At 36.9% G+C, this 18,420-nt stretch overlaps 1 protein-coding gene across 4 annotated transcripts in view; it reads right to left on the bottom strand.

Annotated features, from left to right (window-relative positions):
• Positions 1 to 18,420, bottom strand: part of CDK17 (cyclin dependent kinase 17) — a 90,593-nt gene that overhangs the window by 17,040 nt on the left and 55,133 nt on the right. For all 4 annotated transcript variants that reach the window (XM_069000489.1, XM_069000499.1, XM_069000495.1 and 1 more), the window contains one exon: positions 16,221 to 16,354. In XM_069000489.1, coding sequence (XP_068856590.1) covers positions 16,221 to 16,354 — 134 coding nt within the window. The remainder of the gene's footprint in view (positions 1 to 16,220; positions 16,355 to 18,420) is intronic.

Here is an 18,420-nt window from a genome sequence, read left to right on the forward strand (position 1 = left end):
AGCTACAAACTTAGTCCATTTTTTCCAGTCTCACAAAACAGAATCACTTCATTATTAGAGCCAACTATTACAAATACTATTACATTTGGTTTTTTATAACTCTTTACTACAGGATCTTTTGAAAATGAAAATGCTATTACATAAAAGCCATTCTCTCTGCATCAGATTCTATTTTTCCCCAGTAAATTTTTCCAAGAACAACTTACATTATTTCTAAGGCAAGAGGGAAATAAGATCACTTCATCTTTTACCAAACGGGAGGGGGGAAAGAAGATTTTTTTGGGGTGACTGCACATTCTTATTGTTTTTATTTTTAGTTTGGCTTTCATCTCAAACATGCAAAACCCCCAAAATATTAAATATTGTCTTAAAATGGCCAGTCACCATCGCATGAGACAAAAGGACAACATAGCCAGACTCACAAAAAATGGGAAGGAATTTCTGAAACAGTGGGAATTGTTTTTAAGTCTAGGTAGTTTATCCAAGTAAAGAAAGTCATGCTCAACATCAAGTGTACAATCCACCCCCAAAGATTCTACCCTGAAGATGACATCTCTGGAAGCATCACTGTTTTCACACTTTTCTCCAGCACAGGAGGCAACTCTGTATTTCTGCTGATAGACCTCAGATTCAATCAATACTGACCTGAGGGCTGTAAACCCTTCTTGAAGGTACCCTTTTCTATCTTTAACTATCACCTCCAGCTGGGCATCCTGAGCTAACCCAAATGTTGGCAGCTGTATCCCAGCTCGGTTCCCCTCAGGCTTGACCATGTGCTTCTGCTCATGTCTTTGCAGCAGCTTTGAACTATTTCAGCATGCTAAATCACCAAGAAACTATCTCAGGCGAAGTGCATAGCTTCCTGCCAGCTTTGTGCTCCAAACAGGTTCAGTGTAAGGTCAGACAAGCTCACAGCCTGAATGCAGGGCAAGAGAGGCACAGCAGGGCAAGCCCAGGAAGCCAGCAGCCAAATTGGCTTAGGTTGACGAAGAACTGGATCATCAGACTTTTCAGGACTTGAGATCTTGGTGAACAACTTGCTAAGCTTTCAGTGATGAGAATGTATTTGAACCATGTATATGCATGACCTGTATACATACCTGGAGCAAAAGCTAAGGAAAAAATACCAGTTAAAGAAATACACTTTGAAAAAACCTATGAAATTTGGGAATTAGTTGAATCTCAGGTACGATTGAAATGATAATATACCCTCCAGGATGATTTACATATGCTATTCGCTATGGCCACCTGATAAAGGCAGAATTTTTAGGAGAGAGGCCAGAAAAGCTCTAATTTCTGGCAGCTGATCCTCCTGTTCTCCTTTTGCTCCTCACACCTCCTTAGGTACAGAGCATCAAGTCTGTTAGCTTCTGCTTTGCTGCCAAACATGAGCTTCTTTGCGCAACTGGAAAAATCAGTGCCTATTTTTTATCTAGTACAGAATTTTTTAATCGTCTTTAAACAAAAAGAAGTGCTGTTCACAGAATGGCAGCTTTGACCGACATTTTGAAGCTAAATTAGAAGAATAGAAAAAGTATGGCTCAGTTTTAGCATACTTTCTAGTTTATTAACTCATTTTCAACTTGTGTATTTTAAATTTTTTAAAACATTGGCAATTGTAAAACTGCCCGTGTGGTTTTTTTGGGAGAGTGGTGGAGCTAATTGTAACAGGACCTACAAGTATTCCCTGGAGTAAAATGGTATTTTCCTCTACAGTATTTTCTTTCTTTCTGCCAGGCTGTGCTAATGCCTCTCTCCTACTGAAGAGGGTTTCAGATTATGAAAAAAAAATTATCTCTCCTATGATTTACTGCATTCTTCAGAAAATTCTGGTAGCTGTTCAAAACAGTTGAGCATGCCACATTGACTTAAAGAAAGTAGCTTTGACATCTCACTGCAGAGTAAAACCATGAAACTGCTGGAACAAGACAGGGATGACAGGAAAAGGATCAGCATCAATCTCTACTTCACCTTCCTAATATAATCCCAGATCAACACTGGGCCAATATACTGGCTTTTTGCTTTTTCTGATGGCTGAAGAACAATTTGCAAATACTAAAAGACCAGAAGAAAAGATCAGTGAGCTGAGTTTTTCAATATAACTTCCTGAACACAAGAGATACCACCATTATCCTATAAACTCTGTGACAAAATAGCTTTCTCCTACTCTTACCTATTAACTCTTACAGCACAGAAACCTGTTGTACTGCTCTGTTCTCACTGTCCCACAGTGCTTGTTCAACAAGTCTGTTTATAGGAATTCTAACAGAAAATGTTTATAGGGATATTGAAGTTATGGACCTCAACTCAAAGGCTTCATGAAATACTGACCTGATTGTACCCCAAAGCTCTCCGTGAGTGAAACCCACCTCCACAGCCTCCAAGAAGCATTCCCAAGCATACAGAGTTGATGGGTATATAGGAAGATGGAAGCAAAGGCAGCCTTTAGGCTGTGACGGCAATTTGAAAACTATGCCATTAAGTGTGCACTGCACCTGTCAAACACACACCTTTTGAGATGGAGGGCAAGGGGAACAAAGAAAGTCTAAGATTCTACACAGGTACAAAGAATCCATTACTTTGAAGCCCAACTATCACAGAGGCTGAAGATAACATTATTTTTGGTGCAGAAAACATGATAATGGGAGGCAGATGTAATTCTATTACAGAATTCCCATTCCTTCATTCTCAAAACCTCTGCCTATGCCATTTTTGCAATAGGCACCATGACTTCACTTCAGAGATTCACGTGACATTCTCAGTTCTATACCAAGCTTAATCTGTAAACTTATATTTGGTGCTCCACAGTAGGTAGTACAGTTTGAATGTAAGTACTTACTGCTGCAAAGGCCAAAATCTGTTCCAATTTGGGTAACTCCCCCACAAACAGTAATCTATTTTTACATAAAACAACAACCCTCACCTCCACCCCCCGCAATGTCTTTAAAAAAACCCCGAACAACACACCACAACCTGATGGGAGAAGGAGACATTTTTTTCAGAACTGGAATACCTGATGTTAGTAACACTTCCTTTCCCACATTTGTAATGTAATAGACAATACATGACAGCAATTGCTCTTTTTTTCCCCCTCAGAAAAAAAAAAAAAAAGGATTATTAAGTGCTGAAAATCTAAATTTTTGCCATGTTTTCAAAACAGTATCTATTCACCTTAAATTTCTTGAGCTGAAGAAAGGTTCTTTTCTCTCAGAAAGCCATGATTTCATGGAATCTGCAGCAGGTATTTTATAGATTTTTCCTCCTAATGATTTACACTACTGTACTTCCAAAACTCATGCATATTTGGCTATGTTAGAATGTCAACCAAGCCAAGACTTCTGTTTTAAAACCATATATTGTTACCTACCAGACAGAAACCTTTTATGACACCAATATTTGAAAGATCATAGATTTATATATAAGAAGTCTTCTTTGTATTACAATTTTTCTTTACCTAACTGCTTAAAATAGACAAAACTGAAGAAAGTAATTTAGTCCACAAACACAAATATCTGAAAGAAGGAAATTATTATGCCTTGTTTGTCTGTACCAACTTAATTCCTCCCAGTTTTTGCAATAATTGAAGCAACTACCTCTTGGGAAAAGCAAGCAATTATAATTAAATGCTATACAGTAACATGAAAGGGGATTCGTTAGATGTGCATGAGAGGAATAAGCACAACGTTTCATAGTGGCTAAATAGAAAAACTGGAAACTAAAATTGCATCAGTCTGACACAGCTGAAAATCCCAGTTAATTTAACTGAGATAATGCTAAAAGAAAAGCAAGAACCTACCCCACACCTACTAATTTTGAGGCTTAAGTGTTCAAGACCAGGCAGTCTGCTGACACTTGGGCATCCTGGTCATCTGATGGCAGGACACTTGTTCCCCCACTGTGGACTGATCCTGGTGAACAGTCAAGCCTTCACCTAGTGGAGCACTCACTCTCTGCTCCCACAAAATGCAGAGAAGACTGAAGGATGGTGAGGAGATGTGGGTGTAGGTAATGGCAGTTCAATAAGGAAAGCAAAAGCTGTGTGCCCTAGCAGAATGGGAAAAGGAACTGATTCACAGCTTCCTATCAGCATGCAGGTGTCCAAGTGCTTCCCGGAAAGCTGCGCTTCAGCATGCATGCGGCTCAAGAAGTGGAAGACAAATGCCATAGCCACAAATGTCCCTCCTTCCTCCCTCCTGCTTCAGCTTCTATTGCCAAATGCCATGCCAGATGGCATAGAATAGCCCTTTGGCCAGTTTGGGTTGGCTGTTGAGCCCAGGGGAAACAACCTGTTTCCCTGCTGGTGCTGACCAGCCTTCAGGGCGAGTCTGGCCTTGGTATATGAGGCCTGGAACTGCCCGTTAAATGCAGTTGCCATCTCCGCTCCCCAAGCTGCCCCTGCAGCCATCCCACTGCAATCCTGCTACTGCTGATTTACCAGCAGCAAAACCTGCTCTTCTAAACCACATGGCTTGCTGCTATTTTGGTGTGACACCAGGCTGGAGGGGCCAGCAACAGTAGGAAACAGATTTTTAAGAATTTCTAATTGTCTTAAATCTCTGTGGAATCCTGTGAAGCAGTGAGAGACTTTCTGGACAGAGGACTTTGCTCACACTTATTTCAATGACCAACTGAATATAATAACCTGTTAGCATTTCCCATAGAAAAGAAAAAACTGAACAACTTAAACCAAGGTATAAAATACCTTGCTACAATGCTGTTTAAAGAAGTAATAAGGAAGCATGTAAAATTAATGGCAGGACTGAATTTTCCCTATGCTCTTTGAGACTGTCAACACTAAAGTTTAGTGTCCTTTTTAAACACTAATTTTGCATCCCCTTATAAATCTAAATATTTAAAGGTAGTAAATTGGAGCAACTCCCTGTGTTATTTTATATATCCTTTTTTAAACATAACAGGTGTGTAAGTGGTGTACACAGATCCTCAATTATGCAGAGGGAATCTGGGTACATTCCTCTGTAACTCTTAAGAAGCAAGGGTTTACTGGAATGCAAAACCTTAGCTTTTGGGGGCAACAAAGTACTTCAGGTAAAACAAACAATCTTTTAGAGAATTGAAACTATATTATTTTCTTGTATATCACTTAAGATTTATTTTTCTAAATGAGGTCTAATTTATGAAAAAACTTCAGTCAATTCACAGCATTTTCTAGTTAATTCCTTTACAGTTATCTTTAGGGTCAACTTGCAACAAAATATATCAGTATTCAATAAATGCAGTACTCTAAATTATCAAATGCCTGTGGTTAACTGTATGTTACTTAATGAGCTGGTTTTTAATCCAGTTCCAAGCTATACTCTGGGAACATATTTAGGCACCATTTGATTTGTTAGGGGAACCGGAATGCTTGTAGCATTTTCCTTCTACAACTTAAAAACACATTTTCTATCTTCATATGCAAGGCTTATTCTCAGTTTTGCTTTACTACTGGTATTACTGGCAGAGAAATGTAATCTATTTTTATAATTTGTCTGAAATGAGTTTCACATTTGTCCTACTCTGCTTCATGGCAGATAAACATGTAAGCACTTGTGACACTAATACCACTTTGTTTTCCATGGAGATGAACTACCCTAACTTGTGCTTATCTTTACCATCTATTTCTAATGCCAGCTACAGCAAATGCTCTAGGAAGAGCTACACTTTGTCCAGCCTTTTCTTTCATCTAACAGCCAAGTGTGTTCCTTGATGTGGAAGTTCTGTCTACCACCAACTACTTACACGGGCACAAGAAAAGGAAGCAGGAATTCCAACTTAAATCCTGCAGGTCCTGTGAGCTGAGGAATTTGACATTTTAAGTAAACAAACCTGTCTTCTAAATGAAAAACAAACAACCACCTTGCCCCCAAACCTGGCCTGTTTTTCACACATATAAGTAAACCCCAAAAATCCTAACTTTTTTTATTTCATTACCTCTGGTCCCCTTCTGGATGGCCTAAAATACTGCTGCAAACATCAGCTTCTTGACTTGCTACTCACAGCAAACCATTCACAAGACTTTAATACTAGAATTTTGTTACCACATTCTGTTTTTCACCTCTGTCAACTTCTTCCTTAGCTACCTAGCCTTTTCTCATCTCCTACTCTCCATAATACAAACTTACCAGCTATTCTCCTTTATAATTGCCTGACTTGTCTAATTTAATATTATTTAGTGCCACTTCTCAGAAAGCCTCATTCCTGACCAACAGGTAAATCTTCACTCCTCTTAAACCCTGTCAAAAAAAGTACATTGTTTTACAGAATAAACCTATCTTTATTTGTGGAAACAACACTGTTAACGTTTTCCACTTAAAATCAGGTATTATAACAAAAAAACTTCTGGATATCCTTAACTCACAATTTTTTTTGACTAAGATGCACTACAGACTTCAGTTAATTTCACTGACGTTGATAAAGATGATTCTAACTCCGGATAGACAATGTTTGAACTCTTCATGTTATAATTGCTCTAAAAAGAAGCAACTTGAAACATTCACATTTCTTAGGCTGTCTTCTGTCAACTCAAGTCATTATGTGTTTGACTTACATAGCACATTTAGACAATAAACACTAATATTTTTGACAAAACAGAAAAAAACATCATTAACCACAAAAAATACATAACCAGAAAATTGCCCCAGGGAAGGATTTGCTGAGGTCTTCCCAAGTCCAATTTTTACTACACTACAAAAAGCAAAAACGAAAACCAGACTATTTTTACTTTTAACCTGTAACAAATGTGCCAATTTGCAGAGTGCTTCTTTCTTCCTCCAACAGGAAGTCTCTCTTGTGTCTACTGGGCTACAAATGCTACTAATCTTTGAACTGACAAGCCATTTCAGACTGCTACCACACTCACAACTGCAACTGCAGCAAGAGAAGGAAGATTAATGCCTCTTGTCAAAAAAAACTGGAAGAGAAAACCCTGATAACATCAGCCTCAGTTCACTCTTACTGAATGTTTCATTTAGCAAACCTAACAGCTGAGTATCTCCAAAGCCAGTATTTCATTGCCTGTGGCCAGATGTTCCCATTGCTTTTGGAGGAGAATGGGCTGGGTGTAAGAAAGTCTGGTAACTACCCCTTGCAAAAAAAGGAAGTAATTATCCACTGATACAAGGTTAGGAGCCCAGGAGTAGGAAGCTGTCTCTGTCAGTGGATGACACAAACTATACTGCCAAGCTACGTCATTATATACCAATCCTTATTGCTTTGGCTACTCTGTTTATTGGTGAGCTACATTTTGAGACCAACCATTACTTAAGGTATGTACTTACTATATGGCAACAGACAACTTGCTGGTCACCTCTCCCTTAAATTTTAGTTTATCTTTTAAGAGTTGATTCTGCTAAATTCCATCCATAAAATTTTGTTACAGCCTCACAAAGAAGAAAGAATTGTTCTTGTAAGCCTACACACATCAGTCTTATGGCCCAAACAATCCACTCTGGATCAAATGAAAATGCTCTCTTGTGTAAGCATCAGTCTGAATTAGCCTTCTCACCAGCTTTAGTGAGCACCAGTGAGACATCTCAGCTGCAACCACAGGCTGTTCACTAGTAAGTCATTGTGCTTTTGTTCACATGCTTAATGACATTTGAAATGCTGCATCCTATAACCCTCTATGCAACGCAGTTCAACTTCATGACACGCTTACGGTAAAAAAAAACAACCCAAAACCAATCAAATTTTTATGCTATTCTTTCCCTGCATATTTTAACTAAGAACGTGTACTATGTGCTACCACACGATACACAAAGCAAACACACTACTTTTAAGACATTAGCTTATGCCAGTGAAAACTTAAACATGCTAATACACAATTTTTAAGCATGTACTTACTGTATCATTTCAGTATCAGATACCATGTGGAGTTTTTTTCTGAAGGTTGCCTTATCAAATTTCAGTGCATTTTTGTCAAATGACAGTTAGCACAGTTGAAGCCAACTGGATCCTCTACAGAATTATGACATACAACAAGACTGCTAGAGGCAAAAATAAATATATATAAAAAAAAAAAGCCAGCCCCAAAAACGAGAACATATTTGTAAAAAACTGTGTTGTTTGGTTACAGTTCTGTAGACCTTCAAGGTCTCAAAGAAAAACATCAGCATATACATCCACCAAAAGAAACCTATAGCATCCTTGCAGCACACTATTTTAACACCTTTATAGATAGGCTTCAATTACTGTAGCCAAAAAAAAGATTTTAACAGCTGGGATGAGTTATCTATACCAGTCTTCCTTATATGTATATAAAGCCATCATCATTCCTCCACACAACTGACAGGTTTAGCTATAATTTCATTATGATGCATAAAGTGCATTTTTTTCTGCCTTCAGTAGCGTGATTCATACCGAAATATTACATTTTTCCCTTATACTTCAATGTTGCTATTATTTTACTGAAAACATTAACTCACAATTAATCAATTACTATTCTGCTAAATTTGAGGACAGGGTCACCAAAGAACCTTTTCTTCTGTTAGTAGCAATAATGAAAACACAGTCTTAAGATCCATCTACGAAGGATCACTGCTACATCTCACACCACAAATCCATGCTGTTTTTCAGCCAGTCTGTCGAAATGCACACAATTTCAGAGAAAGTGTCAATTTTAAGTACTGAGTCAAGTGGCTTTTTACATTTGTGACAGAATTGACCCCAAATAATGGTAGAATTCATTCATCAATTAAATCAAAAGGGTTTTTTTCCAAATATGCTAATCGAATACACAAAGCACTTTCAGGGATTTTATCATGAGATTGGGTCCACAGGCTATTTCAGACTCACAAGAAATACCACTGGTCACAGACAATGCATGTTCTCTGCCTCCTGCCCAACATAAACACAGTTTGTCAGATTTGATTCTGACATGCCAAGAAAAGACAATGAGCCAAGTGTAATCGGTGAAATATTATTACCATGAATTCTAGGGTTTAATCTCTGTTTTGGGACTAGGTGTCTCATTTTCCCAGCACATCTACTATCATCAACCAACAAAGCAAGGACTTTACTGACAGTAGCTGAAGAAAATTATTGCCAATATCTACAGTAGCTATGGCCCTCAAATAAAAATATAAAATAAATAATATAAAAATTAAAGGCATAGAAACCAGCACTGCAAGCAGATATCTTTCTTTTTATTTACTTTAGCAGCACGAAAAACTCTGAAATATGCTAAGCATCTTTTTCAGTAGTATTTGCAACCATTAGTATTTTTGAAGGCACAAAACTAGAATTACAGGCCAACAGGTTTTTTAAGCACGCAAAAATATGAATTCTGAGAACTTTCTTTTTCAAAATACTTTTAGTAAGAATTTTCATTTCATGGATATGCTACTTAGGCTACCAACTGGCTGAATAAAACCGGCTCTTTCACTCATTTTTCAAAAAAAACACAGGCTGTTATTTTATTTACTTCGTATCTCCTATTAGTTTTAAAGAGAGAGGTTTAAACTGATCAGCACAAACACAGTATTCACAAACTGCATTCCAGGAGCTTCTATTCACAATCAATGAAACCAAACCAAAACAAACACATGTGTCATAAAACCAGTTTTGAAAAATATGAGAAAGGAGAAATGAAAACCAAATGTGAGACATTAACTTTCCTTTCAGCAAGTATGTAAATACCCAGGGAATTTGTGACAGATTATACCAGAAACACTTGAAAATTCTTCGTCTGGGGTTTTTTTTTTTGGTTGGTTGGTTTTTTGGTTTTGCTTTTGTTTTATTTGGGGTTTTGTTTGTTTGTGCTTGTTTTTTGTTTTATTATTATTTATTGCATCAGAAAGCTTGTAAGGAAGTGAACTTAGAGAATAGAAGGAAGACTATGAAAAATAATAATAATAACCATAAAAATATCATGTCTGATTTTGTTTGCCTGCTAAATTATCACCTATCAAGATATCACTCTGCACATTAGCCTCAACAAAAATCCAAGGTCTGTGGCTGTTTGACTCAGTGGTAGGTGCTGGGCAGGAACAGAAGCTAACAAAGCAAGCTCTGCCTCATCTACTACTACATCCTCCTGATTTGTAAACATGGATTTCTCTATGTTTTCATCAGTTTCTGTAACACAGTAGTAAGAGAAACTGCCCTGGAAGAAAAAAGGTAATGTAAGTTTACCAGCTTGTAAGAAAAACAAGGCAAAGATGAAGGAAAAGGATAAACAGAACATATCACTGCAAAAATGTAAACTTGGACCTTTGAAACAGTTCTGTGTAATGTTCATTACTACCACTAGCATTTACATCATCAACAGCGCTTCAAGTACCAAAAGGGAAGTCCCATGAAAAAACAGGCTAATTAAAAAGAAACCAGCTTCTTGAATATGAAAATGGGAAATCTGACCTTCCTTGACGAAAGTGTGGCTGGAGTACTGGGTATGAAACTGCACCCAGTTACTGACTTCTCATCTGAGAAATTTCTGTGTTTTATAGGTGTCTGAACACATCCAACGTGATACTAGACTACTCCTAAATGGAACTTAAAAGGAAATCCAAGTCATGAAGACACAAAACCAAAAAAGCATCTATTCCACCCTTTTAAGAAAGAATATTGCCTAGTGCAGTAACTTTCCTAAAGGAGCATTTGCAAGTGGAATGCATGAACTTTAGCACCAAAATGCCAAAGGCTCCTAACAGAAGGGCAAAAAAAGTGCTAACTGCTGATAACAAAGGCAGTTACCCTTTAAAAAGTCTAGTAAAAGGCATGTTAAAGTCATCTGTTATCTAAGCTGAAATTATTTTTCTTGTTGCAGTGTCAGTTTTCTTCTGCGGAAATGAGTCTGCCAATCAAAAGGAGGTCCGTCAGTTTAATCACAACCATCCTAGTAATTTAGAATATACACTTGGGTTTTTAGAAGAGGGATTTTGAAATCACCAAGCTTCATGGAAACATGAAAGTGGGAGTTTATAAAAATGATAACATATTTTCTAGTGTAACCTTGGAAAAGGTTGAAAAAAATGAGCCAAGCACGACTGAATGGAGATAATTACAGTGACCACTGAAAAGCAAAAGAAGTCTTGACTGTATCAAGCTTCAATTTTTTTTCTGTCTAGTACTGAAATCTTCTGGTAGATGATCACGTGCTTAGATTCGTAGAAGAGACAATCAGAAAAAAAGCTATTGCTTTCTCAGGAGTTGGAGAGATGTAAATTAGACAAAAGCCAGTAAATTAGACAGAGAGGGTCCTGTAGCTGCCAAGAACAGAAGGAAGGGGGAAGGAAGAAACTTTGCTTAGAGAAGGCCCCAGGTAGTAGTGCCTGCTTGGTATAAAAGGAAGCCTCCTGGATGGCAAGATACGTAGGGCTGAATTCTCAGGCTATCCTGGAAAAAGTAGCTTCCTGCTTCCAAAACTAATGGCAGAAAAAAATGCTGTACTGCCCCTGACCAAAACCCTGGGTCAGTACTGCATCCAGTCTGCTTTTCAAGCATTTAAACAATTGAACGGAGCTGAGAGTGCACTATTTGCACGTGAGAATGGGGACCTACACACACATTCTAATCTGAAACCTATGAACCAATTCTTAACACTTCTATCAGTTGAAACATCAATTAACTTTGTGCGTTTTTCTTAGAAGGTACGCTTGCCCAGGTGGACCAGCAGCATGTTGAGTTACTCGGGCTGTGTCAAGACCCCCTAAGCAGTTACACCCCTGGTAAAGAGTGAAGCTCATAAAAACTTATTTCTCATCTACATTCTTTCTTTTGGAAGGTGACCAGCACAACACGCACCTGCCTACAGCTTCAGTTCATAGCCTTCGTATTTCCTTCTGTTCAGCTACAAGTACTAACCCTGGAGCTAATCCTCCCAGGGGAGAATTATACCCTATAGCAGTGTGGTAGGAGCAGTCTGATCTGGAACACACTTCTGTCACTAATGTGACAGTCGGATGGATAAGAACTGTTTCTCAGGATAAAATATCTGGGAAACAGGCTGGTGAACAGCAGGTTATGGCCCTCCGCCAGTTCACATGCTAAGACAGCTAACAGACCTTGGACTTCTGGGAAAGGGAAACAGATGTTTCAATTTGCACAGACTGTTTCTCCTTATTTTTTATCCACCACAGCTCTTAATGATGCACTCGCTATCCAGTGCATGGGCACAGGACCCCCAGTGAACACTTACAGCTTGTAACATGAAGTTATATTAATGCATTACTGTCCATGTCTTCTTTTCCAGCAAAATCAAACTGAAAATGCTTTAAGCTATAGTCCCATGATCTGCAGAAGTGTTTCCTATTGCATGACCTGCACTTTATAAAATCGAGAAATATGTAGAGATTCTTAAGCTGTATTGCTTGAAAAAAATATTCCATCCGTTTTGTCTGATAAATGATTTTACTGACTTACTAAATAATCATTAATATTAGCATGAGACTACAAGACATTTTAATTAAAACCTAACAGCTGCTTGAAGCCAAACTCTTCACACAATAGATGCTCACACCTACTGTCAGCATGGTTCCTGCCTGAACAAGTGGAAGGAAAGAGAAAGAAAAAGCAACTGCTTTACTGACAATTTGTAGCCTGTGGATTACAAGCAAAATAAAATTTATCTAGGCAACACAATGAGTTTCTGGTATTTTCTCTTTGTTTTCTAAGCACATGATAACAAGGAACAATCATTAAAAAAAAAAAAATCTAGAACCACAACTGCAGCGTTGTCGAATTCAGAAGCAAACGTATTATCATCTCCCTGTCACGCTGGCCTAAATTATAAGTCATGGGGGAATGGGGGGTGGATATGACAGACTGAAAGCTGCTATCTCCATGGCTGCTACTGTGAATAGAAAGTTTTCACCCCAGCAGACTTTTCACTGCAGAGCAGGATTCTTTTTCTCATTGTACTACCACCACTTCATATTTAAAATGCCTCATAATTAGGTTACATTGCAGTATGATTTTCTATCTAAAGCACGGCAGTTTAAGGTTATGAAATTTCAGCTTTCTATTGCTATGGAGACTCTGCTACAACAAACACATTTTCCATTTCTCTCTCCACTGTCAATTTTGTATTTCTCTATATGAAAATTTTAGAAAGATCCAGTTTTATTTTCCAACAGAGTCTTCCATATATTCTGCAGCAGAGAATATGTCTGCTCTGACAACATTTTATTTGTAGCTATGCATTATTTAACTGCAGTGGGGATGGGCACTAAAAATCAGAATGTGTATTCTCATAGACAAAATACATCAGGAATAATAATACTTTTTTTTTTTTTTTTTTTGCTAAGTTGCACTTTGAGTACAGTATGCATGTTTTTAGCAATTTAAAAAAAAACTGGCTGGGTTGCTAATTTTCAGAATTCTATAGGAAGGTCAAGCCAAGCATCAAAAGTTTGGTTATATACACAAAATTCCTGTAAGTAAAAGAGACCGTTTCAAGGTTTCAACTTTACCTGATTAGTTACCTTCAAAATTGAATTGACTTTTGTCAATTCAGCAGAGAGAACCAAACATATATAACCAAGAAATTATGTACAAAACTGTTATAAATACAGCAAATATTGGTAAAACTAAACACAAGGAAGGACACAGCCGTAGTGTGACAGGCACATCCATCTTAGGAGGAACAAGGAATATTGCTTTATCGAGTTTATCCAACTGTGTATATTTAATCAAATTCATTCTACAATGGATTCCAACTGGGACTAATGACCTCAGCAGACTACAGCAAAAACATACTGGCACACATGTACTAATTTACTCCAACCTGTGATGTACAGCATACAGCTATAACTCATCCTAAATGGCTATAAAGGGAGTATGTCCTCAGGCTACCCAATTTCTAGAAACAACAGATTCCCACCAGCCATCAAAATAAAACTGAAATAATAGAAACTTACTTCACAACAAAGATTGTTCCTTTCTCTTTATATAATCACATTGCTACTACTGAATCAGCCATCTCCATGGCACAAATCACACAAGGCATACAGGCACAACTTTTTACGAGAGGAAACCTTGCTTTGGTTCCCTCAAAGGCCAAGGAAGCAAGTGATTCCATTCCACAAAGAGCAAAATGACTAAAACTGGGTTTTTGTGGACTTAAAGCTTGCAACTCAACTCATCTCTGGATAGTGTGGTTTTTAACTAGCAGGGGATACATCAGCAGTATCTCCCAATGCAGAGGTTTTTTTTACAGAAATTAATAGAGAATTAGAAATGGAGATTTCTATCCATCTGTCAAAACTGACAGAAAATGACCCAAGGGATAAATAGGAGGAGGAAAAGACAGGCAGACACTGTAATCACTTAAAACCTTTTCACTTAGGAAATGATAAAGTTGACTGAAAAGATTATCATTAGGAAGATATTTTAACCAAAGCTACAAGATTGTTACATTTTCCTCCCTCTGGAATGCACAAACAGTTACATGTCCTACCTACTCTGCTACAAAGCACTTTTAAGAAGCAAACTTGAAGGCCACCAAAAACATCTCTCATTGAAAGCATTCTTAAAATTCAGAGCTGAGACTCTTTGCAGACATCAGCATGAAATATTACAGGAAGAGTCACCGTATCACTGTATCAATACTATGGTGATTTGAGGGAAACATTACAATTCTCACCGAATATACATTAATAGATGCCAAAAAACTATTCATGCTCTCATTGACTGAGCCAGTCAATGAAAAAAATAATGTTAATTTCAACAGTCAGAAGCAAGCATTTGAAATTTGGAGGAAAATGAGAAAATTAGCACTGCATAAACAAAACTTAAAAGTTTCCCAAAGCCTCTTAAACAGTAATATTAGAATTGTTTTACAGTTAAAGATTCAAATGAAAAGATGCTTTCATTTAAAAAAAAGCCTTCTGAAAAATTACACAGTAATTTCCTGACCTTTACTATTCCTGAGTTCTTTACTAATTTCTTTTGGAGTTCTTGAATTCCAAACCAAAAGAGAATCCTTTAATGGTTCTTAGCCCTCTCTGGAAGATTTGACAGATTTCCATTTCAGTTGTTTAATTTCATTATGTACCATTAATTTCTTTATTTCTTTCCTGTTCTAAATATGCATTTCAAAATGTAGAGGAAACAGACAATGAACAAAAAGTAAATAATCCTTTTAAATAATATCCTTGATTTTTAGTTTCTGCAGCATACATTCTGATAAGCAAGTTTTCACAATGACTTTTATCCCTAATTTAAGTATCCTGCATAAACCAATAGACCCACCTTTGTTCCCTCAAGTAAACTTGAACAAGCAAAGTTGGGAGAACAAAGTTTGGAGATCAAACCTGAGATTAATGTACAAATTTAAAAATTTGAATACAAAACCTCCCAGGTGCAAGAAACTATATAAATAATTAATGCAGCTAATTTACACATATTTGAAATCATATCTGCACTACACGCTTGGAGTCTTGGAATTTCAAGCAAAACAGAATGCCTTACAAATAAAAAATTTTTGGCATGTACACCCTACTGTAACTTATCCAAATCTGTTTCCCAATGCAGTATTTGACATGAGGCCTTGAATGAAGATTCAAAATCTTAAAACTATGCATATTCCTATGTGTACTATAAAGCAGCAACTACAAAATTCTACATGCTTCTGTAACAAAGACATCATTATAATTGTAACTTTTATACACTCCAGAAAAAGGGAAGTGTTCTGTTTTAGTTCACCAAGGGAAATGACAACAAAGCAAGCACAAGGGTGGCTAGTATTCATAATGAGACTCATAAATAAAGGAAATTATGTGCACAGTTATTCATAAGGTACTTTTCCTCCTTTTGTTTACCATCCTGTAAAGTTCCGTTCATGAAAAAAAACAGGAAGAGAGGAAGAGGCTGAAGCAGTCAGGACCACTGCTGCTGTAGCATTAGTTTTGCAAAGACTAGAAAACAGTGTTAAGTAAAAGATGTCTAAACCATGTATCTTCTTGAATACATTCAGTGGCTTGCACACAATGCAAGAGAAAGCTACTCAAATGCTACACTTCAGAAATTCCTCCCAAAAATTCAAGTTCCAAAACATTTAGATTTTCAAAATTAACAGTTCATAAACACTGCAAGATAACCATCGTTCTGTGTGAAAAATGGAGACAAATTTAAATAGTATTCAAATAATGCTTTCTGCATGAAAGATATGGCAGAATGGCTGGTTACAGTTAATTGAGAAGACAACCAGTTACAACAAACAATTAAAGCAACCCCCAGCTCTCTTGTCAATTTAAATGATCTTTATATGAAAAGTGAATTACCTCCATTGAGATTCGTCTATGTATCCGGTTTCTGAGACAAACTCCTGTGGGAGACTGAACTTCATCAGATGATGTTCCAGAAGCCTGGTCACTTTCCCCATCTGACCCCATTTTCAAATTTTCGTGAACAATATCTTTAAAATAATCCAAAGAATTGAAAACGGTTAAACAGCAATGAATCAAATAGCTTTCTTGTACAGATAGAAAAGAACTGAATCATTACTATGCATTGAGTTACACAGCAGAGTGAAAGACTCATCACAGCCATGGCAGTCTTGATACATACTTTATATGGCTCAGTAATAACCACAAAATGAACAGGATTACTTTATAGGAGTTCTATGCAAATTTATTTGAACTGCAGCAGAACTCAATTTTCCAAAACAAAAGACAGACATTCCAACCCCAATTGTAATTCCCAAAAGCCACCTCCCTCTCCCAGCTTCAGTTCCTAAAATCTCTCAGTAACACTTCTCTTTTAGCTATTCTTGGATATACAACATTACTGAGAATAATTAACATTTTCAAATCAGACTACCTGATGCTAGTAACCTAAATGTATCTTCAGAAAGCTTAAAAATCCTACTGAGAGGTATAGTATTGAGAAATGACAAATATGGAAGCTTCAGATAAAAAACCCTCAGGCATCCATGTGTGAAGTCATGGGATGTATTATGACCATCTAAATCAAGGCTCACAAGATAAAAGTGCATTCAGAAGTGGACCTGACTTTTAAGAGCCATTAAGTGAAATCTGTGACTTTATGAAGGAATTTACGTAACAGACAACTTGAGTTATGTGATGTTGCAGGATCTTCATATCTAGTGAAATTGGCAATTTTTAAACAATCCTGAAGATTCAGGCACATAAAAGTTTATGTATATATGCATACATATGTACGTTGCTTTTAAGCACCAAGGAATTTTTCAGACTTTGGAGACAAACACTATAGCAAACGAGAAAATAAAGGTGGTGTCATTAATAGCATGAAGAGCCAAATGACTTGCAAAAGGACACATGGGAAATTGGTCATACAAGCACTTCACTATGAATAATGCTCCATCATCACCTCTGAAATACCTGAACTCCAAAATTAGTGTAGAAATTGAATACCTATACATATAAAGTAGGTGCTTCAAAAGACACCAGTTTCCCTGCTGTCTTCTGATCCTTGTTAGTAATCATTATTTTGTACAAGGTGTAAGAGAACCTGAGGAACAACTAAAAATCCCAGAACTCTATCCCTAAAAAATGCTAGTATTAGCAAAACACACAGAGATCAGTTCACCCTTACCACCAATACATTTGAAAGTATTTAACATTTGCAAAGCATTACAGCAACTTTAAAAAGCCCCCCAAAACCAAAAGAGAAATTGCAAGTTTCACCACCATCAACAAGCAAGAAAATTGGATTTTCTAGGAAAAAAAAAAAAGCCATTAGGGCAATGTTTCGTTATCTGCAGATCTTCTAAAATATTTGTCTAGTTTGGCTCACATAGCATCATGCAGACTTCAAAGGAACAAATTCTTCCTTAGTACAAACAGTTTCCTTTTATGGAAAACAGAATGGATATAAAAAGAAAGATTAACTTGTAAGCTATTAGCAACATATTTTAACTCAAAATACTGTAATTAAATACACAAACTAAGCATGCATCTCTTGCACAAAGCAAATTTTCCAGCAGTGATGCAGATTTATATCGGATTTCTATTTAAAATCCACACTGAATCAGAATTTTCCCTGCAAGTCACGCTCAGATTTGGACTAAATAAAAAAAAAAAATTAACCTGCACTCCTTATGTAATAAGTAATCTTCTGATTTCAAACAAGCTAAACACTCATCAGTGCTTCTAAAGGCACTGCAGTTTGAATCACAGGGAAAGATTTTCAGAAAGCGGTTCCTAAAGATCAGCCTTAGTTTTAAAGCTAAACAGAAAAAATGTAATTCTCTTTTGCCAAGTTTCTAAGAAATGTCTTACTCTCTGTAGTGACTTGACAGCTGTCTTTTTAAAAATCTCTAACAAACTGTGGAAAATTACTTTTAGTAATATAAAAGCATTATTGAAAACACTACTTGCAGCAAAGCTGTTATGCCAGCACTGTTATATCTGGTAAACAGCACATTCACCGTATTGGTTCTTTTATTAAAACTCTCTTTTCTGAGAGGTCATGTAATCCAATTTAGCAGTTACAGCTCTT

The sequence above is a fragment of the Aphelocoma coerulescens genome, chromosome 1A (assembly GCF_041296385.1).
Source record: "Aphelocoma coerulescens isolate FSJ_1873_10779 chromosome 1A, UR_Acoe_1.0, whole genome shotgun sequence".
NCBI classification, from domain to species: domain Eukaryota; kingdom Metazoa; phylum Chordata; class Aves; order Passeriformes; family Corvidae; genus Aphelocoma; species Aphelocoma coerulescens.